We start from the raw sequence: 25,987 nt of genomic DNA, 5'->3' as shown, positions 1-25,987 counted from the left end.
TCCTTCCTCTCCAGATGGTGTAAATTAACCAGCAGGTCACAGGGACACTCATTATGGGACAAATGCTCTGATTACAGACTAACCTGGCAGCCATTTCGCAACTACTTCAAAAGGGCAGGTATGAGGAAAGGGCAAAACTGTCCACCAGGTTTCTCAACACCCTGTCTCCAAAATTTACTTGAAGCAGTGATTACAAGACCCTTACTACTGTTATATATGGAGTGGTAATTCGTGTCGAGAAAATGGTTGATATTAATAAAAAAAGGGGGAGATTTTGGGAATGTGGCCATGGGGGTTGGAAAGCCCCGTGGTTGAGATAACATTAGACTCTTAACGATGAGGCCATCAGGAATGTGAAGAGTTTAGAGGGAACAAAGAAGGGTGATTCAGGAGACTCCATGCCGTCTGGGGTTGCTTGTTCTCCAGCCATTAAGGCATGGAAGTTTCTGGGTGTTTGCTGTTGCTGTTATATGCAAAGTTGTTTGACCAATGAAAAGTTGTTTTGAAAAGGACTGGCCCTGACAAAATAAAGCCGGCAGAGGATGCTGACAGCACAGAGATGTTTTGCACGGCCTTTGCACGGGCTGTTGCTGGCTGAATGCCTTTGTAGGCATAGCTTTGCTTATCAAAAGCTTTTTATGGCAGAGGTTAAGGCTTGGGGTTATCATGACAGTCACAACAGAGCTTGAAAAACAAAACAAATAGTTGGCAGTGTATGGTGGGGAAAAGAATATTACATTTGTGGTGATACAACTCTGGAAGCAAATTCTTTATTTAAAGATCTTTTTCAAGCATTCCAGTACAGCCTTTCTGTCCCACTGTACATTTGAGTATATGAGTTACAAATTTGAAGACAGATGTTGTTTAAAAAAAAATCAAATAATGAGGGAGGTGGGGGAAGGGAAATTATTATTTCAATAAAATGAAGTAGATTAATCATGGACAATGATTACACCAAACATAAACATCAAACCTCAGGAATTACAGACAGTCCTAAGGCAAACTGTGAAATGAACATATGCAATTCTACTTGTCTGTAGAAAGTTATGACACACGCCACTGCCCAAGCATTTGATGTGCTGGGTAAAGGGGGAACTCCAGTGGGTATTTGTGCATTAAAAACAGCAGCTTCAGAACCAAGCTGGGGAGTTGCTACAATGTATGTTCATCTGGTTCGGTACGTGATCAATGGACCTATAAGTGCATAAGTGATCTTCCTTAACAGAAATGACTATTATACCAGTTTAACTACTGTTTTGTGCAACTGCCTTAGCTAGAAACCCTGATGCCTTTGACAACAGCACATATGCCTGCTGAGACAGAAAAGGTCATCTGATACCCCAATTCGTGTAGAATCCTGTGGTGATTCTCAGCTCCTCAGAATTTTCATTTCCCCAAATACATAAAAGGCAGTAATGTCTAATTTCTCTCTCATCCCCACTCTCAACCACAAACAGTGCTACATGGTTATTCACCAACCCTGAACTTTTCAAACAAAACAGGACTAGTTGTTAAAGAGGGCAGTGCATTAAATAAGCTGTTACAGCTCACCCTCATTTCTATTTCTTGCACTACCATCACCTTCCAGACAGACCTGCTTTCCTCTATCATGGCTGCAAATGAGGTTCTACTGTAGAGAGTTCCCTCTATGAAGCATGAAACCCCACTTTCTGGGTGGTAGAGAGACCAGGCTGCAACTCCAGTTGCAGTCTGAACAGCTCTCCTAGTAAATTCTCCACCAACAGGCCTCCTGTGCCTTCCAAGTCTTCACAATAAAAACAAGTAACAAGCTGGACAACATTTTTTGCTTTTCCATACCTGCAGACCACCCTCCTGCAGTACCTGTATGTTAGAGAAGTAGCACTGTTCCAGGAGGAGTGTTCAGGCAAGAAAATAATGCTTACTAGATAGATCTCACAGAGTTCAGAATCCAGCTCAAAAAAGGCAGGAAAAAATAAAAAAAAAAAAACTTGCTGTGGTTTGTTCAGTAGGTAACCTTTAATGTTCAGTTGAGCTTACAATTTAAGAAAAAAAAATCATTCTTTTAATTGATACAACAGTTGAAAGAGAGCTAGAGAGCAAATTGAGATTCTGTTGAATTTCATTCATAATTTAAGATACAAGTAGATCCTGCAATAATAAACCCTTTTGATAGGCAACTATTGTTGTAGACAGTAGATAATTAGCTTTTTTGTTGTAGACAATTAGCTTTTATTCCCTCAGGTTAAAAGAAACCCTCTACTAGGCAAGATAATTTTGCATGTTTTTGTGGCTTCAATCTGATAATTTGTAGAGCTGCTGTAAGTAGCAGGAGGCCTGCTGACTAGGGAGGAAAAAAAAATACAAGCACACCTTCATTAGAGCAGATCAGTACGTATTTCTGGTGGGGGACCAGGTGCTGAGAGGTTCCTTTGCTGGGTATTATCCAGGGTGCTGCTAATTTGATCCCCTGGTGCCACGACGACAAGACAGTTGTGTTTACCATGACATAACTTGATTCTTCCAACTTTCATAGTCCATGCAAAAGATTTTCAGTGCCATACACTGAGTCCCACTGAAGGCGTTGGCGAAGCCCACTCTGTTTATGTGCTATTGGTGCCCAAATAGCCCCAAAACTAAAATGGAAATGCTGGGACTATTTGAATGACTCTTCAGTAAGAAGTGTCAAATGACTGAAGAACCCATCACTGAGGACACTGCAGGTTTTGCCTGATTTCCTTGAAAAAAACAAAGTTTGGCACAGTTGCCATTTAAATCCCAAGGGAGTTTACTGTCATGGTTGCAGGAAAAGGCAAGGATGTTGTTGAGGAGAAAGATCCTGGTAGTGGCGTGTCTGTACAAAATGATGATTCTGACTGGCACTTAAGAGTCTGGCAGTGCAAAAAATGAAGTCAGAAATCCCCACAAACCAGTGTGAAGGTGCCTCTGTGCTTAATGGAGAGAGGACTGGGCAGAATACTGTGCCACTTGGCAAGGAATTTTGTCTTAATTGGTAGTTTGTTTACTTTAGAATGAGATGCAGAAAACTAGAGCGAACAGGCAGGGAACAACCTGTGCATAAGAAATGCATCTTTGTAGTCTTTTGTCAGTTGCTCATTAACTTTTGCATAGAGCAAAACAACTAGTATCTGTTAGATACATGTGCTAATTGATTTGTGAAATTCACTGGTAGCTATACAAAGTGCCTGTTTTTCACCTACTGGTAATCTTTCAACTTCAATGTGTTTTAGTGGTTCAACAGGCAGGTTGCACTGCATGCTAAAATCTTTATTCCCATCCACTTTCAGTCACTACGTTTCAGTGTCGGGAGATGCCCCTTTGCAGCAGGATATAACTCTGAAATTAGCTCTGCTTTGAGCAGGAGGCTGCACTAGATAACACTGAACTAGATAAACTTTGTAGCCAAAGTTTTCCTGTGATTGTATAAAGGCAGTAATATCTAATCACCTCGTATTTTGGAAAGCTTTGTCTTATCCCTTCCTTTCTATAATACAGAAGCAGTTATGGATGGATCTTTCCTCTGAGATGACAACCAGTCTGTTAGAGGAAATAAAAGTGCCCAACAACTTCGTTATCTATGAAATTTTCTAACAGACAGGGAAAAAACAAAAATTGCCCCCAAATCTCCAGTTAGTATAAAAATGATTTCATTTTACATATAGGTCAATGCTTGGAAGTTATTTTAACTGCCAGGCTATTCCTCAGAGCACCTGCTCTTTATTTGCAGTGTTACTCATTACCAGCCTGCATTTCATACTACACATTCAGCTTGGCAAGTATCCAGTACTGCTCAAAAAACCAAACACGTACTTGTCACAAACACCCCCGGCGCCCTTGACATCTTCTGTCTGGATACTGGCGTTTGCCACCGAATGTGTTGATGGGTCTTGTCCAAATCCCTATGCTGCTGCTCATGCCTGTCTGACACTTGACACCAAAACTGCCTCCACAGCAACTCCCTCTGCAGAACTGACTCTAACCCTTCCTCTGCCCAGAGTAAGATGGCTACATGCTGTGGCTAACCCTCAGCTGAGAGCTATAGCACTTGCTATTTCAGCAGGTTAGCTCCTCAGTGGGAGTCACCAGTTCAGGTTGCAGTGCAAATGGGTCAAAACCACATTGCCAGCACAGCTCTCCAAACCTCTGTTAGGTGTTTCCTCTCTGCAAGTGCTCAGGATCAGGAGAGGCTGTCTCTTGCTGGTTTTACTACAAACAGGCTGTGGCGATTTTCAAACCTACCACAGGCTGGGAACTAGAAGTTCTCAATCAAAAGTGACCTTTTGCCTCACGCAAACAAGGCTGAGCCCAGGATGAAACATGTTGATCTCAGGTGAAGACTGAACCCCAGTGCTGGGGCAATTCTGGGGAGAGAGAAGGGATTATAATTGTAAACCAATGACACACTCATTCAAGATGCCTGGGCAACAGCAACAAATACAACAGAGATTTACAAATACTGATTCATGAGTTTTTTATACTTATGAACCGAATATTGACACTATACATACCATACAATACACCAAGCAATGGGACAAAATGAGCATACTCTTTAAACACAGAGAATTAATGCTGTCGGTACAACGCTGAGCTCTGCAGGGTGCTCCTAGGCCTGCAGCCAGAGGCGAGGAAGAACATGTGGAATGACTATCTGTGTTGTAACCCTGGACCTGCAAAGGGCTAAAAATAATGAAGATGCCTATGTCACACTCAAAAATGAGAATCAGACCAGGCATCTCAGAAATATTTTTCCTTGTTGTAAGGTGGTTTAGTATCAGGCAATTTTGCTCACTTCTGTTCATTTTGTTTGGCTGGTTTGTTTGGTATGTAAAATGGCATGGTTGGAAACAGCTAAAATCTACTGTTGCAAATGTGGGAAGAGCCTGATTTTTCCTCTGCCCTTATTTCCTTACAGCAGGGTGATTCAGATGCCACAGGAATTGCATGCCTGATTTTGAGCAGAGGAAGAATGAGGTCTGACAGAGCCATGCTGGGACAGCTCTTCGCCTGCTGCCAACACACTGACACGTCACCTGCAGTCTTGTCACAGTGGCGAGCTGAGCTGGCTCAGAGCTCTGGCCTTGCTGGACACAGACTCCCAACAGAAAGGGAAGCAGATACATTTCCTTTAAGTACAAAACTACCTTTTGGTGTCCCAATATCTGACACCCACTAGAAACAAATCCCCCAAACTTACAAAGATTACTGTACGTTATTAAAATGCTCACTCATTTCTCTAGCTTTCTTGCTTTGAGCATTTTACACCTCTCTGTATACCACGAGGAGACCCAGGACATCCTGACTAACTGAAAAAAAACTTCAGCAGAGGGCAGGAAAATGCTCATATATTTATGAAGAAATAATAAACAAACTCATTTCTTAGACATCTAAGGAATCTTGAATAGAAAACTCTTTGAAATGTTTCTTTTTTTCTTAGGGGGAAAAAAGGAGAACAGAAAAAAAAAAAAAAAGGGACATTGAAATTGATGGGAGTCTCAGCAATTCAAAAAATGTGCTGCTTTTTCCCTCCTACACGCTTCTGTTAAGCCACTGGCACACCAAAGACAATGCGGTGCAAGGGGTTGCTGCATGGTCCACAGAGATGGTACAGGCTTTAGACCCAATTGAGAGACTTTCCTCTCTGTCCAACAGCACATGGCTGTAGCCTGCTCTGTCTCTTGGGAGCTGAAGGATGGCAGATAACATCAGTGAGAGCCTAAAGCCCTGCAAAGCAGCACTGTCTTAGGATGTTGTTCAGGAACACTGAATGCCACTGGCACCAGAATATAACCACAGACTAATTGCTTCTGAAACCTCCCCCTTGTGTTTCACCTCCTTCTGGAAACACGGGGAGTTCTGGGTGGCTGTACGGCAGAGGAAAACAACAAAACCTCTTTTTGTCTCGCTAGGAAAACTGTGTGCTTGTTCCCCTGTGGATTAATGTACAAAGAAGATGGTGCATGGCTCAGTCTCAGACTTTCACAGCTGCCAGGTAACTAAGAGTCCTAGGTAATACAGGTTGGTGTGCAACAAATGTGCAATAGCTCCAGCCTCAGGTGGAGGCCTAGAGACTTGTCTATGTGAACCAAGAGGTGTGAAGAGCTGCTGGGACTAGAAACCCAAAGAAATAGCTGCCTCAATGCCAATCTGAATAAACAAGCACAGTAAAATGCAATCAACTGCAAGCAGTAATGTGACATTACGCACCGAGGGAGCGGTGGCATCTTTCGTAACACTGAAGACAGGAGAGATGAACAAGACATTCAGCCAGTTTATGAACAGATGGATGTGCTCTCTTGTAGCACACTGTGTCCAGATTATTGCAGGAAAGGATAGCTGTGGCAGGACTTCATGCCCACCTCCCACTGGAGGCAAAACTGCGGCTGAAGGAGAAGTTGATCTCGCCGTTTTTATACTTTCCCCATGCTCCAAAAGGCACTATGACAACCGTGCTGTTGTCCTCAGTGCCAAATTGCATTGCCTGAGAGAAGAAACAAGTTGTTAGCATCATCATCTTGCTTAGAAAGGGAAACTAGTATCTGACACATGGGACAGCATGCTCTCAGACCTGACACTTCCTTGCTTCTTCCCATCTCTAATGCTGCAGGTTCTTGTATACCTCAGAGCTTTCCATGGGATATGCCACCATTCAGAACCTTAGTGAGAAACTGACCATTTCTGTCTGTGCTGATGACATTCAGCACTGCAGTAAACTGCAGTTACTGTCCAGCACAGTTCTGTGGCTCATGAACTAAGTGCATCAATTGAAATGTCTGTATGTTTCTGGCAAGAATATGGCAAGACTCTGGGAAGGAAAGGCCAGACAACTAGACTACTGGCCATGTAAACCAGAATAGTTCAATTCACTACTGAATGCATGGTTGTGTTTTTTTTCTCTTTGAAATACAAAAAGAAAAAAAAAAAAAAAAAAAAAAAAAAACAAGTGCACCAAGAGCAAACAACCATTTCTTCATAGCTTAGTTTTCTGCTTTTGTCTTTGCCATGTGCTGAAAAGGACCCAACGGAGCACACTGAGCACCTGCAGTCTGTGTCATCAGTCAGCTGCATTACCTTTGCAGCAGAGCTTTGGTGCTTCGAGAAACCCTGGCATTACCTGCTCAGTAACAACATGGGCAGCTTCAGCAGGATCATGGCACTGGTTAATGAAGTCACAGATCTCCTGACTGTTCACCATGAAGTTAATACCATCTGTAGTAAGGACCAGGAAGCTGTCATCTGCATGATGTAACTGAAATAAAGGCACAAAGTATGCACAACAGTAGAGAGAGTGCTGCAAGGTAAAACCGTTGCCTTGATTTTTTTCGGTTGATTTTGGTTGGTTGTTTTTTTTGCGTTTGTTTTGTTTTTTACCTTCTGTTGCAAAGCAATTTTTCTGGGAGTTCTGCCTGTTCTTTGTGCATGAGAACTAACTGTTCTAAGAAGCAGCCCTCCCAATACACTGAGGCCAAAAGTCCAATGCTATATACATTGCTCAGTAAACAAAATGCTTCCTTAAACTAAGGATTTCAGTAAAGACACATTAAGTGCTGCGGTCATCTCCTAAGCCCCTCAAGCCACTGCTTTGTGTTGGACTGAGAGCAAATGAACACAAAGTTCCTCATGCCCCAGGATGGGCATTGGGGAAAAATATGAAAAAGAATATGACCTAAGATGAGAGCCTTGTTTTTTTCTTCATGCAAACATGAATGCAGCTGTGCTGAATACCTAGTTGTTAACCTGTTTTCTGGACAATTGTAGAGCTATGTTAAGACGCACGTAACTGCCCTTCCCTCTTCCTTTCCTCCCAGGTGTATGACCCTTTACATATTGCACTGTTCTCAGTGATGACTTTGTATCAGTATTATCCTCAAAATTAGGTATCTGACCGCAAGCTCCAAACCATTTGACACCTTGGTATTTCAGTAATGGATATCACACATGGTCTTTCTTCACTTATCCTATATTATATTGTGATAATTGGGATTTAGAAGTTAACCTGGTTCCTGGTTGAATTTACTACTAGGTCCAAATTGTCTTCTGCCTTTAAGTGTTAATCTGAAATAACTTAATTAGAATGAGTCTTGCATTACTTTACCACTAAAAAAAAATCAAAGATTGGTTCCACCTGTGTACACTGAGTGGTTACCACTACATGCTTTAAATATCTATGTTGCCCCTTAATCCAAATGTTGCTGTCCCTGTTAACCAGGCCTTCTTTTACCTGAACCCTTTTTGTTTCTGGCTGGGCTATCACACCACTGTTCTTAAGATCCAAATCTCCTATGCTCCGCGTCATTGCAAGTCTACCATTCACGTGTGGTTGTCCCAAACTGTTCCAGGCAACGAAACCACCAGACTTCCTGATCCTGTCCAGAGGCACAAAAGAGAAAGCAAATGTGAGTTACTGATTCAGACTGAGTTACTGATTCCCCCGTCTGTTAGCTGCAGTTTCTGCCACTCTCTGCTAATGCAGGATGGGGTACTGAGGACCTGAGTGGAAAGACTGAGATTTGTTTTCTTCTGTTTGAAGGGTTCCACAGAAGGAATGAGAAGGCTTTGTCCTGACCTGAGAACCACAGTATGTTCTTCAGGTCTTGGCTTTCACTTGGCACTCTTGCACAAGTCTTTGAACTGTGTGGTCATGGCTCGGTACCCAGTCCTAGCCATGCTGATCTTACTGCTGTGACAGTTTTTGTTCGCATAGGACTTTACAAATACCCAGTCCCCTAAATGGAAGCAAATGACGTAACAGAGGCTGTGCCACTTTCTCTTTAGCTTGGAGTGTTATGTTCATCTCCAGTCTTTTTCCCAGGTCCAACCTGGCAGCAGCACAGACTGACTGAAGCCCTTCCCCAAGAAGCCACAATATCATCCACCAGGTACCTTTCCTTCTCCTCCTTCCTTTCTGGCGTATGGTCAATAGTGAGTTTCATAGCCTTTCCTTTTCGACACAGCAGGGCACGGCTGTCTCCCACACTTGCCACAACCAATTGAATACCATCCTGGAGCAGGGCCACTGTTGCAGTGGTCCCAGAGTTCATCAGAGTTGCTACAAACATCAGAGAGAGAGAGGTTTTAACACTGCCTTAAAGCATGGGAGCATTTACAAGACAGTAACAGTGCCAATTGGTTAAACCAAAGACTTGTGCTCTACGTTACCAGTAAGTAACTGCTTTTAACTAAAGCTATATATCTATTAAAAATACAGTGAGTAAACATGCATATAGGATTTAGGTAGGGGAGAGAGAGAGGAAGTGGAAAAGATAAGTATTTCTGTGCAACAACATGGCTCCATGTAAAGAGGGCTAGTGGAGTAAAAGCAGTATAAGGTGCAGTGGCTTCTTTTCAGCCTGTAGCAAATAGGTTTTACTTTCCACTGGTTCTTCTCCAGATACAGGATTATTGTCTTTATCCCTGGACACAGTGACTGCATGGATAGCCCACCATAAAGCTGACAGTTCTTTCCTTCTGTTAGGTGGTAAAGTGGGCAACTGAGTAATTGTGATTGTAGCTGCATGTTGTTCACCAGAAGAGAACCTCCAGATCATTCCCTACTGCAGTCTGTAGGGTTCTCCAGTTGCTGTCAGAATTATTAATAATCTACTTCTAGTTACCCCAGGTTTGACAGGAGACAAAGGGTTCAGCCAGCAGGCACTGGCTTTTTTGAGAAAGGGACTCAGCTCTCTTCAGACCACACAGATTTGTCGGAGGTCACAGTACTAAGCCAGAGCTGCATTCTGCTTTCTTTACATTGCAAACAAGTGTGGTCGCCTGGCAGTGGTGATTGCCTCTGGGCAATCTGCCCTCAGCACAGGTGGGATCACTTGGATTTTTGCTGCCTAGAGGGCAAGCCAGAGCTCTAGCTGCTGTCTTCCTCTTCTGACAGGGCAAGGAAGTGATCTTATCTGTGTTCAGCGACCAGGTTGGATTAACTGTTGAATGCAAACTTTCTTGTTGCAATTTCTTACAAGGGGTGAGGATGTGGGGGAAGAACATGCTTAAACTAGAAAATACCAGTCTGCCTAATTTCAGAATAGATGTGAGGTTTTATCTGCGGTGAATGAAATGCCAGAAGAACTGCCTAGCTCTCATTTTGGACTTCAATGTTTTTTGAAGGGAAGTGCACTTTTGCAGCTAGTATCACATGCAACGCTGGCTAGGGAGAGCTGGCTGGAGAACACGAAGTCCTGCTGACTTGAGCTCTGTAAGTAAAACACCTGGCTGGGAACAGCAATTGCCACAAATTCACAATGCAAATCCCTTTGGAAAGCCCTCTGTAAGCCTCTTGTAGTCTGGCGTTTTCTAGAAATTGGTTTTAAAAGCTAGCCCATTGCACAGAGAATTTTTGTGTTAATTTAGGAATGAAAATCCCTGGTTTATATTCCTACTTTCACATGAGTAATGGTTGAAGGTGTTCCCACCACTGCTTCTGTAGAACTCGGCTGCAACCATGTGCGCTCCTCCTGCCCCTGGCCCTGCAGCACTGGCCCCCAGGGTGGTGGCATGAACCTGAGATAGGACCATACAAGGCCCTGAGAGATGCATGGAGCCTTGTTGTAAGGTGAAAGCAGAGAGCTCATGAAACAAAACAACCTCTCAAAACCATATAAACTAAGCTTGTGTTATTACTTAAAACAGGTATTATTACTGCTGCGATGGCTTGGTTAACCAACTTAAGCAACAAGTTGATGGTAAACATCCACCATGGTGGCATAGAACACATCTTGGACTACGTTATAGTTGCGATGCAGACTACTGTATTCAAAACCATGCAAATGGCCGTAGCATCTGAGTATTCAGGTCAGCACTGACATCTTGCTTCTAATTGGAAGCAAGGACTAGTCTGGTACAGGCTCACTTTGAGGCATATTATGAAAATAAGGTAATAACAAGTAGCAGTGTAATCAGAAATTTTTGTAGATACAGTAAAATACCTGTTTTAGCCAACAGCAAAAAGAAGCGACATGAAGAACCTACATAAAACGACCTTGTTTATTTCAAAGAAAATAGATTTTATATAGACATCAAAATTAATGCTGCTAGTCTCCCATCTCATTACTTATTTTGGAAGTATGCTGACAAACACATATGGTTTCAGAAATGGTTACCATCCATAGTCGTTCATTCATGATTGACTGCAAATATTTGGTCATTCAGGTGAATCTGCATCTTTACAGTGCCAACTATCAAAGCCAAAAGAGCTGCTATGAGGAAGCAGAGGGATGGTACTTGAGAGCAATCGAAGATACCATACAGAATTGCAGTAATGGTCATAGCGACTCATTCCTTAGAAATGTGTACGAGCTAAATGGCTCTTTGAGAAAAATAAATGCCACTCCTGCTCACTTCTCTGGGACCAATTCACGATCTGAGTAAGGTTGAAGAACATGGATCTAATTAGACTAAAGGGATTATGTGATCTCTTGCACAGTTCCAAAACAAAGGAGTGAGGATGGGGTAACGTTTCTAATGCTTTACTATGACTGCTGCAAGGTTATTTAATAACACAAAAATATATTGCATCAGCACGTCTACCATTTTTTAAAATTAAAGGGTTTATCTTGTTTACCTAACAGTATCACTATAAAACTAAGATCTTTCAATAGGTTTTTAACACTCACTGGACATTTTTTACTGCAAGTCATCTCAACTAATGTGACAAATAGGATGTGTGAACCTTCCAGTAGTCCAGGCTAGGAACCGCCAGACTCCTTCACCTGGGACAAAATTCAGCAGATCTCTCTTTCCACTGAAGCCCAGCATATAGTGTCCAGGGCCTCCAGTTCTAGAGCTGCTGACCAGGTACAGTGTCTGCCACAAATAACACGTACACAGAGGCAAATAGGAAATTGACCCAGGGACTTTGTTCAAACAAAATAAACCTGCAACACTGGAGATGAAAGAATAAGGGCTGCAAAACAGGGGAGGGTAGTGACTTTGGGTTTACCCACGCGGTCTTTTGCAGGGTATACAGGAAGTCCTGATGAGCTGTGTGAAGTCCAGTTTGGCCATATTTGAGACTTACACATGCATTTTGCCCAGGGATGGGAATTGCTGCCACTCTTGCTTTGTCACTAAAACTGTGTGTCAAAACCAGTTGTTCTTCAGTCCAAAACAAAGCTTTTTTTTTTTTTTTTTTTTTTTTTTTTTTTTTTTTTTTGGCGGGGGGGGATGTTGGTAAGTAACCAATTGCTAAGTCAACCAAACAAATACATTGGTGTAAGATGTAGCTGTCTCATGTATGGTAACAGCAGCCACTGTACAGAAAATTTTCAGAACAAAATACAGCCCAATCTGTTTTCTCAAGGTAGTTTTCTAATAAAAATAAATATCAAACAAAAATGGAGAGTTCAGACCAGTACCAACTAAAATGGAGCCATTTTAATGAAGGGTGCTGAATGACTTATTCTGACCTTTGGCCAAAATGCAAAGAAACACCCCTGTAATATTGTAATTTGCATCTTCTACCTCGATTAGATAAGAGTTTTAACCCTTGGCTAAAAAAGCTGTCTTTGTGTTGTTGATGTTATGCAATACTTAAGCAAAATTTCTGCAGCTCTCCCTTTTCCTCAGTGTTGCAGGTTAACATATTAAAAGAAAGAATAATCACGTGCTTGAATTATAAAACAAAAAACTACTTTTTAAATTTAATTCTTTTTTAAGACTTTCGCTGTTTACTCAGCACGCTGTTTACTCAGTAAGTTGCAGGAGTGCCTTTCAAATATAGAATCATCAGAAAATACCTGACTAAGTTTTATTAAGATGGCTATTCCAGAAGTGACTAGCAATGTGATTAGAGTTGGGTGCACTGAATGTGGAGGGCGATGGAAAGCATGCTGGCCTGTTGTTTTCTTTGCATGGGGGATTGTGCCTGCAGTCAACAGAAGCAGTTGCAGTACCTTAAAGGACCGTATTAGGCTGGGACAGGGTTTGTTTCCTGTTTCTCCAGAATGATGTTCTAACTGCCTCGAGCACATGGTTCACTTGTTTATTTCTGTCCCTGCTCAGGAAAGCTATTCAGCTTTTACGTTTTTTTTTTTTTTTTTTTTTTTTTACTACCAGTCAAAAGTAACAGAAAACTCTGTCCATCTCTGTTAGTGGTTGTCACATGGATAATGATATGGTTGTTCATTGTGAACTCTCTTTACTGTATACTGTATGTTAAATAAGCTGGGATTTACCAGTGACTGGATATATTTGAATGTGTGGAAGTGAAATAAAGGGAGTTTCCAATAAGATATCAAACACTGTGCTTCAAGGCTCAGGCATATCTCTGAGCTCTTAATTATGAGAAATGATTTATGTGGGGGACAGCTTATCCCTGATATGCCAGAGGAAGTTCCTTATGCTTTTGTCTAAAACTGTCAGAGGGGATACTGGAACGGTCTGCAGGTCAGTATAGCAGTCCAGCTGCACGAGTTAACCTGCATGCCAAGCACAGCAGCAATATTGGAACGCATACGTACACCTGTATTTTTTATTGAAAGCTCAAAGAAAGTATTACTGTACATATTTTCCAATTATAATTGCAAATAACTTCAAGCAGCAGTGTTCTTGAACACAGAGCTAAATTTTCTGACAACACATGTCTCTAGTCCTATTACATGTGTGCCAAATGTTCTCCCCCCCCCCCCAAAATATTATTATAAACGTTGTGCTAGCCAAAATCCATGCAATTTTGGCTCTAGAGGTTTGTCCTGGGAATCATGGTCCTTGTAACAGCCAGGCACATGTTAGATGTTTTCAAAGCAGAGTAAAGATCATGACCAAGTGCTGTATCTTTCACAGATGCAGTGAAAAGGAGCGTACAAACTCTGGCAGGCATATCAGTGGAAACAAGACTAAGCTATTTTTTGCACTTGATGAGCTCTGGCAGAGATTCATAAAGAGGTTGGTCTTGATGAGCATCCAGCGTATCCCAGATACCTGGTGTTATGCAACCAACCACCATTTTCAAAAAACTTGGGCAACTCTCTTGAACATCACTTCTAGAATAGCCACGGTTATTCGGATTTTTTGCCAGGAAACTAAATCAGTTTGGAATTAGTCTTCTAACAAGGATATATGCAAAGCATTGAATCTTATGTAACTTTAAAAACAGAAGCAGCAACAAAAACATAACCACCAAATAGTCATCAGAGTATTGAACTTTTTATGAAGATAAACAAAAAGCATGCCTTGTTCATAAATCTGCACTTGTCTGTGCACAGTGCTGCTCCACTCTTTCCCTTATAGCTTGATTTCCAGCTGGGCAACCGTCCGAGAGCACTGGGCACTTCCAGATCCTGCTGGCTCCTGTGAGAGCATGCAGGCATTCAGTCTACCTAAGAAACGCTGAGTACTTTGCAGAACACGGCCACAGCAGATGTTAAATGATCGTTTTTCCCCTTCATGTTTTTGAACCTCGAACTTTTTTTAATAAAGAGGGTTTGTTTGATGTCTTGATAGCTGTTATATAAATTTGCTGGCATTTGCGTTGTTTCAGTAAGGGGCCCTACTTAGCGAGTTAAATGGTATGATAAAATGCAACAAGTAGTTCCAAAATGCTCAGCTTGCTGCACAACTTGTATGTCAAATATTTTCTTTGTTCATTTCTTCAAGTCTCAACTACAAAATGCTATAATCAGAAACTGTGTTCAGAACAACAAAGTATAGTATACTCAGTATGGTTGCCAAACATCCTTGTCAAGGAGTTGCTCTGAAACTTGACAATGGTCACAGGAATGAGGAAAACCAAGAGCTGTCTTAATAACGAAGGGCTGGGGTGGAGTACAAATAAAACTAATTACCATGTTACTAAAAACAGAAAGGTCCCAATCCAGTGAAGCACATAAGCTTGTATTCAGATGTTTTCTTGAAAATGGGCTTCCAATATAATGTGGAAGGAAACTCTTGGATGCAAAAGCTTATTGGCTCTACTGATAAGCCTCGCATTAGCTCTGCAGAAACTGACTTGATAGGTCAAAAATCATTTGGGATTCTTTACCACATTTTTTTAATAATAGAGATTGTCTTGACTATAAAATATAATATAATGGAGAAAATAACTTGACAGATAAAATTCCACCCTTTTTAAGGGCTGCATTTCAGAACCTGGGACTTCTTTTCCTGGTACGTTAGTTTGCATCAGGTAAGAGGAAGGATGTACTTCCCTCATAGTGCTGCAACAGCCACGCTTCCTGCCCTGCCAGTAGATGTTTAAGTCTAAGTAGGTTTGTGTAGAACTTTAAGTGCAGGAAACCACTCCAATAATAGATTATTTTCACTTGCTTAAAGAAGTAGCCCAAAAACATGGTATAACTTTAGTTCCTAAAGGACTTGTTGGTTTTATGTCTTTCTTGGACAGAAAGCTTTTCCCATTTATGCTCTTATAGAACCACCTGCTGTATCACTAGCATCTGCAGCAGCTCTCTGCGACACTTTGTTGTTGGTGGTGGTTTTTGTTTTTTGGTTGGTTGTTTGGATTTTTGTTTGTTTTGTTGTGGTGTTGTTTTTTTTTTTTTTTTTTTTACATAGTGGGTGAACTAACTCTTGAAGTAGTATCGTATTGCAGAGGAAACTCTTGTGACAGAAATGGGACAAGGACCTTCCCAAATTACTCCTGATAAGCCCCAGGAGCTTTAACTGGAACTTCAGACGTGTGTAGTCTCTAGACATATACAGGAGAACTTGATGAACAGCCAGGACTAAGAAATCTAAAAGTGCTAGTGCTGGCTTTACCACAGCCAACCTTGTTTTCCTCTTGACTGCTGTTTTCCCTTTCATACTCAGCTACTCTGTTGATTCTCTCTGTGCAGAAGCAGTACTGGTTGTATTAATTGTGGCTTACATTCCTCCTTGACTGCAACGGCCAAGTCAGAAAGGGGAACTTTTGACAGTGTTCCTTTCAGCTCAAGGGAATAACAGCTCTTCAACAGGGACAAAAAATATATGAAAAAATTATCACCCAGGAAAGTTATGCTGCTTGCTAATTTAAATCACTGCTTGCTAACTTGAGAAATGCTTTTCTGGACAGAATCATAGTAACAAAAAATCAGTTAAGATTATACCGAAACTCAGATTAATAACTTCCCCAGTAAATTTGACCTAGACTTCTTACAGCTTTTTCATTTTTAGGCAGGTAAAGCATAATTGTTTCGTTTGCAGTAAGTGAATAGAGAAAAAAGATATGTTAAATAAAACTGTTTTCAAGAGGTTTTTAGGATGTCTTAGTTCAAAACTATTGAGCAGGTAAGAAAATAGTCTTACCCCACACCTCTAAGAGAACAGAGTATTTTTTACCTACCGTCAGCAGACAGATGAGCATGCCTTTCATATGCATTGTTTATTTCTAGAAAAGCATTGTTCAAAACGTTTTCCAAGTTTTCCTCCTGAGCAAGAAATTCTCTGGAAACAAACAAAAGAATTACTGTTTTTTTATGAGAAATATTCACCTTAACCGATCTCTTCTGTAGACTTCTTTCCTCCCTGATTAATGCTGGATTACACTGAAAAGGTAATACTGTTTTATTAACAACTTGCACTGGAAGCACCATCTTGTAATTTTGTAAATAGATCAAGTGCTTCTTCCAACACCCACGCATGTGACATGGAGCTCCAGAGGAGCATCAACAAGCTGTGCAGGTCAGCAATTGCAGTGCCCCCCACCTGACAAGGGACAATTCACATGCTCTGTGTTTCCAGCCCTTTCCTGGAAGGTGGATACAATCACATTCTCTTTTCTCATTTTTGCAGGTTTGTTCCATGGGGCAGGGAGTACACAGAGAAGTACTCGATGCCATGTCTGTTGTTAAGGGAAGTGTTCACCATCTGGTGTTTCTGCTGCCCCTTTCGGACTAAGTGGCTGTATAACAGAGGATGACTAGCAGCAGCGTGTCATCCACAGTTCGTTTTTGGCCCTAAAGAAGGAAGCTCTACGGTAAGTCATTTGCCACATGTTCACTCAACCCACGCTTACTTGATATATTTTTCCATGTTCTTAGCACAGAAGTCTGCTGCCGCCACCCCGCCATGTCCATCATAAACTGCAAAGTACAGGACATCCTCTGTCAGCTGAGCATAATCAAAGCGGTCTTCGTTTTCCTTCCGCTTGCCAATATGACTAGCACAGCCCACATTGCTCAGGCTGACTTTGGGAATTGGCGTCCCATACTTTATGCTTGGTGGGAGGAGAATAGGTTCGTCAATGCGATTGTCCCAGATGCCAAATGTGTCCCATGTGGCAGGTCGCCCACTCCCATCTGGATCGAAGCGGGATGCACGACGTTCAGAGGTGGAACTGTAGCACTCAACCGTTGGACGCTTCTCGTCTTGCAAGAGGCGGGACGTCAGAAGGGCTCTCCGTACTTGATACCCTCCGTTTCTTACCAAATGGATTAAAGCAGCTGTTGACATAACTTGTCTTCACAGAGAATCGTAGGAACGAACAAACGTTCAGCAATAAAAGACAGTGGCTGGAATGTCTAAGAACAAAGAGAGAATCCATCAAGAAAGAAGCAGCACAGGAAGGGGGATTTTCAGTTATATCATTCAGGAAACAATTTCACAGTCAGAGGTTGCTAATCATGCATGGCACAGCACTGCCTAGAAGAGACTACAGAACGATCTGCATGACTCATCGAGAAACAATCCTACACAGATCAGCTGACATCTACAGTTCTAATAAGGAATGCTGCAGATAAATCGAAGTAAGGAATCCTCCATCAGGATAGCCTGTATTTTCAGAGGTAGCTAAGGTTGTGATGGAGCTAGTGAGAGTGATAATGACTTTGTTCCAAGAGCTGACTTCCTGCATAAGAGACATGACATTACGTTCTGTTTCATTTCATTAGTACTTGCATTTTACTTGTCAAAACAGACTCGGGAAGTGAATTGTGATTTTTATTTTTTTTCAGGCCAGGAACCACTAAGAGTGTATCCATAGACATGTACAATTACTCACTTGAACTTCACAAAATGGAGCCCATGCAGCTCTGAGCTTTCTGTCTGGCCTGATGTTCTCTACTCAGACCCAACCCTGAAATGGGATCCCTTGGGAAACAAGGAGACCAAGTTCTTCCACTGACTTTTATTTGGATGTCTTTTCTGGTCCAGATGCATTAAACGCACCAGCTGGCTTAGCACAGCTAGAAACTGATTAATGCTTATTCATCTAGGATGCTGAAAAATACAGAGATCATCTTATTTAACCATTTGCAGAATAATGCTTAACATGATGAAAGTCAAACAAGCTGGGGTGCCTTGGGTAATAAGTCCACATTGTTGCACCAGATAAGTTTGAACTGGACCACCAGATCCCTGAAACTAAGCTTGCTAGGTTTTCAGCCAGGAATTGCTCTTGTTATTGCTAGATGTTTGTGGGTGTGTTGGGTAGTTATCGAGGGCAGAATTACAAGTGAAAGATGTTCTATACTGTAATGAAGGGATTAAAAATAAACAGGCTTGTGATGAACGCTAATGCATCAAATGGCACAAATACCTGATGTAATCCAGCGGCAAAGAGCAAGCAATACATGTACTCCTGAAACACAGTTATTCAGGGCTGGAGCAGCCTGCTGTTGTATTCCAGACAGCAATTGCAGCTGTGGTTTTGAAATACTGGTTTAAACTATTTTTTTTTAAATCCTGCACAAAATCTGTGCTTGCAGAAATTTTCAGTCAAAGGTAGGTTTGTAAGCAGTTGCTTTATTAGAAGATGGCTGTGACATGAGCTTTCTGCAGGCCTACAGTAAACCTGTCATTCACAGCTCAAAGCATATAGTTCTAGATGCCTCTTGGCTTATCTTGAATACACTTCCTTATGTGAGGAAATATATGTATTTATTTATCATTTACAGCGTAACAGTTCACTCAATAAATATCAGACAAGCTGGGAATCAATATTGTAACAGATGAAATTGGCCTTGGCTACCAGCTGAGTGCAACTGACCAATGTCAATTTCAAGTGATCTTCCATTTTATTCCTGGATGTCTGCAATATCTCACCCTTATTTCACTATACTCACGGGTGCTTAATAACTCATTTACTTTCTTGACTGTTTATTTTCTGTTGCCCTTGACTCACAGCAACAGTATGGTGAAGCACAGCATGACAAAATTCAAAGCCTGCCAACTTAGGAAACCCGCACTCAGATTCACTTCCGTCAGCTTGAAAGAACATGAAAAACTAGCTATATTTAAACTTCCCAGTATCCACAGCATGATTTGGAAGATTAATCCAAAATAATTAATTAATGTGTTTATTCCCACCAAACAGATCTCTCAAAAGTCCTTTTTCTCCAGGCAAGTACAAACAGCAATGGCTGGCTTTTCTCTGCAAGCAAGGAATAGGAAATGGAGCTGTAACTGCCGTGATGTAAATAGTTAGGCTTTCAGCTGGCTGGAGCACAGGCTGTACTTTCCTAGCGGATACGTTGCCAAACCCTGAGCAAGTCTATCGGGGACAAACAAGATGAAGGCATTGTAAAAGGCAGTGCTGGTGCTACAGCCCAAGTGCATGCAGCAAGGCTGTAGATGCTCCATCTGATCCTGATAGTCTGCACCTATTTAACCTACAAAAAATAGTTTTTCTAGATAGCCTAGAACATGCAGTAATTGCGGTTAATGATTAAGCCATAGTTCAAGCTGTATGGTGCCCCTTTGGCAGGGTGGCAGCTTCACGGCAGATGGAAAGTCTCCATACCGAGATGAAAGAAAAAAGGAAAACAACACCGCAACCCAAGAAGAAAGAATGCATGCCTGGCGCCCCACTGAGCTGAATACTTGCAAACCGGGACGCGAACCCCTCAGCACGCCCTGAATAAGGTGAGCTTCCCCTGCCGCCCCCCGCCGCGCCTCACCGCTCACCTCCTCCTCCCGTGCCCGGCAGCCGGCGGCGACGAACGACGCCTCCCCCAGCCTGATCCGAACACAGGGCGCTGCTCCCGACCGCCTTCCCCGAGGCCGCCGAGCCCAGCAGCCCGGCCCCCCTCAGCCCGGCCCCTCGCCGGCCCAATGGCGGCGGCGGCGGCGGCCGAGCCCCCCCCGCCGCCCACACCCTGCCTGTGTCAGCGCCGGGCGCCCGGCCCAGGCGGGGCTGTGAGCAGCTGAAGGAGATCCGAACAGAAAAAGGACGGGAAGGGAGAAACCGTTTTGGTGTCCTTTGAGTGCCTGGTTCTCAGGCTGGTACGCTGTGTTCCTGCAGGGGGTGTGGCATCCCTAGCGTGCTGCTAATGCAGAACGAAGGCGTGCTGGGCCGGGGTGGCGGTGGTACGGCTTCAGCAGACGCCCAGGCTGCGGTCTGTTCCCAGTGCTGCCTCTGACACGGTTTTCCTTCCTAGGAGAAGACGCGTCAACTGTGCATCAGCCACCGTAGGACTCGCCTCCGTCCATCTTGGACAGCTTGGTTCTGTTACTGGTAAAGCTTAGAAATAAAATCCTGCGTCTAAACACCGTATAGATTCTGGGAAGGTCAGATAAAAAACACGATTTAGACAGCCGTTTATTAAAGCAAAGGTCATGTTTCTGTACATAGCAATCCCATCTTTTCTGAAAAGATCACTAGTAACCAAATGCTTGTTTTACATGCTTGAAACTTTAAATGGCTTTTGATTTTTCAGGCAGTTTATTGGGAAACAGAAGTAGATTATTGCTGTGCTTTTATGCCCTATTCTTACCTACAGGATAAAGGAAGTTAGGATAGGATGCTCCTAGCTGCTTGCATTCTGCCTTTGGCATTCTCCATTCATAGAGTGTGAGTGGTACAAGCTGAATTTGCCCTGCAACTTGTTACATTGTGAAGCCCCGGTTAGGGGCTGCAGTGCTTGAAAATAGTGCTGTATGTGGATCAGTTGCATGGCATGAGGCATGCACGTTGAAAAGCCACACTGCTTGGCTTGCACACAGTGCCTTGCTGTCCTGCAGCTGTGGGTGTGTGGGAAGCGTGCTGCTGCCTGCCATGCTCACCACTGCAGGGGGGTGCAGGGCTTTTTTCTTCCTCAGACTCCCATGTACCCCTGCTCAAAGGGAAAGAAAGTGATTGTGAATGGCAGTTGCTTTTATAGAGCTGTTAAGTGCAGCTCTTAACTGAGCACAGCTTGTATTCCTTTCTGGTCATTGACCTGTGGCATCTGGGGCGTTGGATATCCTATCCTTCAGTCTCCTACTGAATATTTAGGATCAGCAGGAATATAAAGTTCTGAGTGGGGTTACTGGTGGAGAATCATTTGCAGAGTCATTAATGTAAAGAAGCACCACTTCAGCCCTTCTCCGCTGCTTTACAGTTATTTATTTTTTTTTAGATTTTAGATTGCTTTTCCTGTTTGGAATGGACATCTGGGATTCAAGTCCACTTCAGCAGAACTGACTTGAGGATCTTAAAAGGAACATTATTCAGGTGAAAAACACTTCACAGCGAGGGCATTCCCCTAGCATTTGACACCATCTGGCTGTGAGCCTGACTGGATACCCAGGTCATGCTGGCATCCTGGGGTTAGACTGCTCCCTCTCTGCTCCTGGCTGCAAGGAACAAGCAGCAGCTTGTTCTTGCTGCTGCAGACACAGGAGTAACTTTCTCCTGACAATACCTCTCTGTTACCTGACCATTTAATTGCTGTAAAGCTTCTGTGTGAGGCTTCTTTCTTAAAGCATTGAGAGGCAGGCCCAGCAAAATTTGTGAAAGCTGCCTGCCATGGCCTCTGAAAGTATGGTGCTCATCATGGGGACTTCCTTCACTCTGCCCTGGCTTGCAGGAGGTCTGGCTTTCTGCATCGTTTCTGCATGTCCTACCAGTAGATGCCTAAAGAAAATAAAATCAGAGGGATAGGCAGCTTCTCTGGCTTCTGGCCTGAGCTAAAATTGGATCAAGTATTCAAGAGGGGAGAAGAGGAAATGCAAGCACCCATGTCTCTGAGAGTTGCTGTGACTGAAATAGCCCACATGTGTTGACCTTCAGAGCTGGGCTGAAGCACCACTCAGCCATTTGCTCTGGCCACCTGCTGGGTTAAGCTGGAACAAGAACGCAGATGCGAAAGAGTAGAACGCGCACCTCCTCATTTGGCTTTCGAAAGAAAATGGACTAACAAGTTACTCTAGCGAACAGTTTGGGGTTGATTGGGCAAGTTCTCCTGATTCTGGGAACTTGTCAGGACTACCTGTCTTCTCTTTCTAATGTTATTTTTCATAATACTCACCGCAAACCGTTGCCAAATCTGAAAAAGTTACAGGGAGGTCGCCTGTGATGTCTTTGCATCACTCTGGAAAGGGGGATGCGTTGCACAGAGGTGCGACTCTTTTTCTGTAGTCTCTCATCAAAACTTTCCGGGTAAATGGATCCTTCAGCCCGTTGGATATGGATGACCTGCAGGGTTGTCTGCCATTCACATGATAGGGATAGCTGCAGAGCAGGTACTGAGTGGGAAGGAGATCCAAGCAACAGCTAATGTTGCTGTCAAGAGTACCGTGGTATGGGAGCAGCTGGTGACAGGATGCAGGAGGAGAACTCGATGAGAAGGAGCTGCTCTGCAAGGTGGAGGCAGGCAATGACCCAAGAGCAGCAAAATCAGCAGGGGAAGGTGGGATCGGGGCGGGGGGTGGTGGGTTGTTAGGAATGTTAAGAGAAGAGGAGCAGCTGACAGGACGACATTTCCTTTTCCTACGGAGGGAGATAATGATGGAAAACTGGCCCCAAGGAAACGCTTGCCATTTGCCATTCAGTCTGTAAAGCTGCACGCGTGTCTTCCTGAGAACAGCTGCACGTGTGTGGCGTCGCAGTCCGTGAGCTGCTTGGGCAGGGATCTCTCCATGCGGGGTGGCGAGTCCCCAGGAAAGCCATCATCTGGCAGAAGAAAGCCCAGGGGGTCTTCTCAGAGGTAAGAAGCCTTCAAACATACAGGGACCCCAAACTTGTACATGTATTCCAAAGGTACAAGACAAACATCCGTGGCACGATCAAGGATGGCTTCTCAGAGGTAAGCAGCATTCCCTTTGTTTCCCTGTCCTCTCAGGAGCCCTCCTTATGCTCTTTGGGCATGGTTGAGGCCCTTAACACTCATTTTCTCCTCTACTTAGCATTCATAGTCCCTGCTGTGGGCAATAATTGCCTTGGGTGACCTGAAAATTAAACTGATATTAATGTTTTAAAGAAAAGGTACCGAGAGAGGGAGTTAGGAGAATCTTATCAAGTAGAGATAGAGCACTGACAGCATTAAACTAGGATGCTACTCAGTGTCTTTGCTAACTATGGTGCATTGTGCAAATTAACTAAAGCAAGAAGCCCCTTACCAAGGTCAGTCTCCTAATAAGAGTATGAACCTGTCTTAAGAAACTGGTCCTGCGGATGGACAAGAGCCAAGGAACAACTGAGTCTGCGCAAAGACAAGAGGTCAACTAGTGGTGATGAGGAAGAGTCATCAATCTTCATCCCCATGACTCCCCACGGCCACCACCAGAATACACTGCGCAAGCGCAGATGGGAGGAGTTTATGGAAACGACTCCTTGGAACTAATTTTAATATGAAGTGGGGACAGGTTATGAATATGTATACATGTATTGTGAAAAGTCATGCATATGTAACTCTTACCAAGGCAAATTGCTGTGTCAGGTGTGCATGACTACCCCCTGTGCTGCCCAGTGCTGAATAAACATACCTACTTTACAATCTTATTGATTGTGTAGTCCATTTTCCACAAGTCAGTATAGCGCTGAAGAAGCTTCCAGGGTGAAGTGTAGTTGCACTACACAAAAGACCTCAAGGTCTCCAATCTTAGATGTTGATCACACCGGGGAACCTGGCATGCTGACTCCAAGAGGAACAGCAGTATGGAGTGCAGAGCAGAGTGGAGGTGCTGTGGCTAGGCTCTGTGACGAGATGGGAACTTGGTTGTTCTTGTACATAACTGAGACTGATTTCCAGTGGAATAACAGTGCTATGGGGTGCACTCAGACCCTGAGAGCAATGATACACTCATTTTGGAAAGACTCTGAAATGGGGTGGAAGGAACAACAGAGATGGACAGTTTTACCTCAGGGCCACCGAATTTATTTGGGCAAGTTCCAGAACAAATTTTTGAGCAATTCCAGCCTCCGGAGGAGGTGTTCCTGTTCCTCTTGCAATATGCAATGAGGACCAAGCATACCCGGACCTTCTTAATAATTAAAAAAAAAAAAAAAAAAAAAAACACAAAAAGTTTTTTTAAAAAAAAGGCAACACAGGGGCAACCTCTGCCCTAAGTTGTGTAAGCGCATAAAACTGTGAGTGGAGGTTTGTTTTTTGTTTTTTTTTAGCTCGCACATCAGCGCTGCTCCGGGAAGCCGTGCCTGCCGCTCTGCTTCCACCCATGCACGGAGCCGGATGGCGCGACGGCGCCTGGTGCCACCTGGCGGCCGAACAGCGAGCGGTGTTGTAGGCGAAGAGGCGCTGCACGGCTCGTCGCTCTCTGCTGCCACCTGCTGGCGAGAGGGAGTCACTGCAGGCGGAGAGGATGCGCATGCGCTGTAGCAATTGCCATGATTCGTGCCCCCGCAGCATGCCGGGAGTTGTGGTATTTGGGCTCCGGTTCTTCAAGTTCTTCGTCAGTTGCAGGGTTCTTTAGGCAGGCTGGAGTCTATGGATTTCTGGATTTTAAGTGCTGGGAATTCATTTAACAGAGGGATATTTAGTAGAGGTTGCTGACTCACTGTTTTTTGGGATAGCAGCAGTGGGCATGTAAGGGGTAGTCTGTTTCAGGTTTAGGGACAGTTTGTTATATTTCTGGAGCTTTTGCCTGTGGTTTTGCTGTCTGTCGAGTCTTTAGACCCTGCAGCCTTCTAGTCTTTATGTCCTTGAATTTACATATCAGAAGTATGATTATGAGGGGTTGCCAGGTACGTTGTTTTGGGGAAATAATGGGGTAAAGTTCCTTGACTGCATAAGTGCAGTACTGCGAAGAGAGTGATCAGGGTCACCTTCTTCATCTCTAAAGAATAAGTCTGTTCACATTTTAGCACGGCGCCGCCCAGGCACATTTCTCAGGTAAAGCTAGTGAGCAGCTGAGGTAAAGGAGCTGGGAACAGAGAGGTATTGCACAAAGGTATGTTGCATCAGTAGTAGTCAGCGTTGTGGAGGAGGTGAGTGTCAGGGCTGGCATGCTAGTGAATGCTGGTTCTCTGTTTCTGCAGGTGATAATGAACCTGTTTGAGCTAATTCTATTTGAAAAAGTTCCAGTTACTTGCCAGGTCGTATTGTCCTTTCAGCATTAAAAGCTGCAGCAAAAGCATCGCGATTGTTGCTTCTAGAAACTCCCCAGGTGTCTTGTCTGCTCTGTGCATGTTGTTCCAGTAAAGCAGATTTAAAAAGAAAAAAAGAAAGAAATAAACCAAAACAAAACAAAACAAAAAACAGCTGGTCCTGCTCTCTTCCTACTTTCATGTGCTTTGCCCCTCCCCTTTCCCAGGTGATTGGGTTTGGGTGCTGGGCGGGGCCAAGTGGTATATGAGCCCCAGGCATGCCATCAGAGAGCTCTTTCTGCCTGGGCTGCTCTTTGGGGTAAGTGTTTTGTTTTTCCTTCAGTCAGTTGCAGGGTTCTTTAGGCAGGCTGGAGTCTATGGATTTCTGGATTTCTTTTTTTTTTTTTTTTTTGCCTCCTCCTCAACCACCTCTAACTCTTTTTTCTTTTTTTATGTTTTTAGGTCTCCTCCTCCACCACCTCTTCCAGACATTTTTTTTTGTTGTTTTTTTTGGCCGCCTCCCGCAGCACCCCTTCCTTTATTTTTTTATTTTCTAAGGCCTCCCCTCTACCAACTCCTCCTCTTTTTTTCTTCATTTTTTTAGCCCTCCTCCTCTACAACCTCCTTAAAAATTAGGACAGTCCAAACCCGATCCCAAAAGCTTAGGATGGTCCAAACGCAATCCTGAAAGCTTAGGACTGTCCAAACCCTATCCCGAAAACCTAGAACGCACCAAACCCTATCCCGAAAACGTAGGACTGCTCGAAACCTTATCCCGAAAACGTAGGACGCACCAAACCCTATCCC

The 25,987-nt window shown here is 43.4% G+C and overlaps 1 protein-coding gene and 1 long non-coding RNA gene across 4 annotated transcripts; one reads left to right on the top strand and one right to left on the bottom strand.

The window, feature by feature from the left end:
* Positions 1–761: 761 nt before the first annotated feature.
* On the bottom strand, positions 762–20,072 carry PPM1K (protein phosphatase, Mg2+/Mn2+ dependent 1K). Of its 3 annotated transcripts, XR_014317365.1 has the most exons (9): positions 19,843–20,072; positions 16,955–17,459; positions 16,283–16,383; positions 10,932–10,970; positions 8,881–9,046; positions 8,219–8,363; positions 7,112–7,246; positions 6,205–6,478; positions 762–4,361 (listed from the first exon to the last, which is right to left on the bottom strand). XR_014317365.1 is itself a non-coding variant. In XM_082758802.1 (8 exons), exons 2-8 carry the CDS (start codon positions 17,389–17,391, stop codon positions 6,347–6,349), a joined length of 1,155 nt encoding a protein of 384 aa, XP_082614928.1. In that variant the 5' UTR covers positions 17,392–17,459; positions 19,843–20,072; the 3' UTR covers positions 762–6,346. The 3 variants fall into 3 exon arrangements, 2 of the variants coding, with proteins under 2 accessions (XP_082614928.1, XP_082614929.1); XM_082758802.1 differs by having other exon boundaries at positions 762–6,478; XM_082758803.1 differs by lacking the exon at positions 10,932–10,970 and having other exon boundaries at positions 762–6,478; positions 19,843–20,063.
* Positions 19,060–24,153, top strand: LOC309877472. The gene is made up of 3 exons (XR_014317366.1): positions 19,060–19,800; positions 20,316–20,392; positions 21,276–24,153. It is a non-coding gene; the product is annotated as an uncharacterized lncRNA (long non-coding RNA).
* The last annotated feature ends 1,834 nt before the right edge of the window (positions 24,154–25,987 follow it).

This window comes from Aythya marila (genome assembly GCF_965140915.1).
Source record: "Aythya marila genome assembly, chromosome: 4".
Classification (NCBI taxonomy): Eukaryota; Metazoa; Chordata; class Aves; order Anseriformes; family Anatidae; genus Aythya; species Aythya marila.
This window is presented reverse-complemented; position numbering and strand designations above follow the sequence as displayed.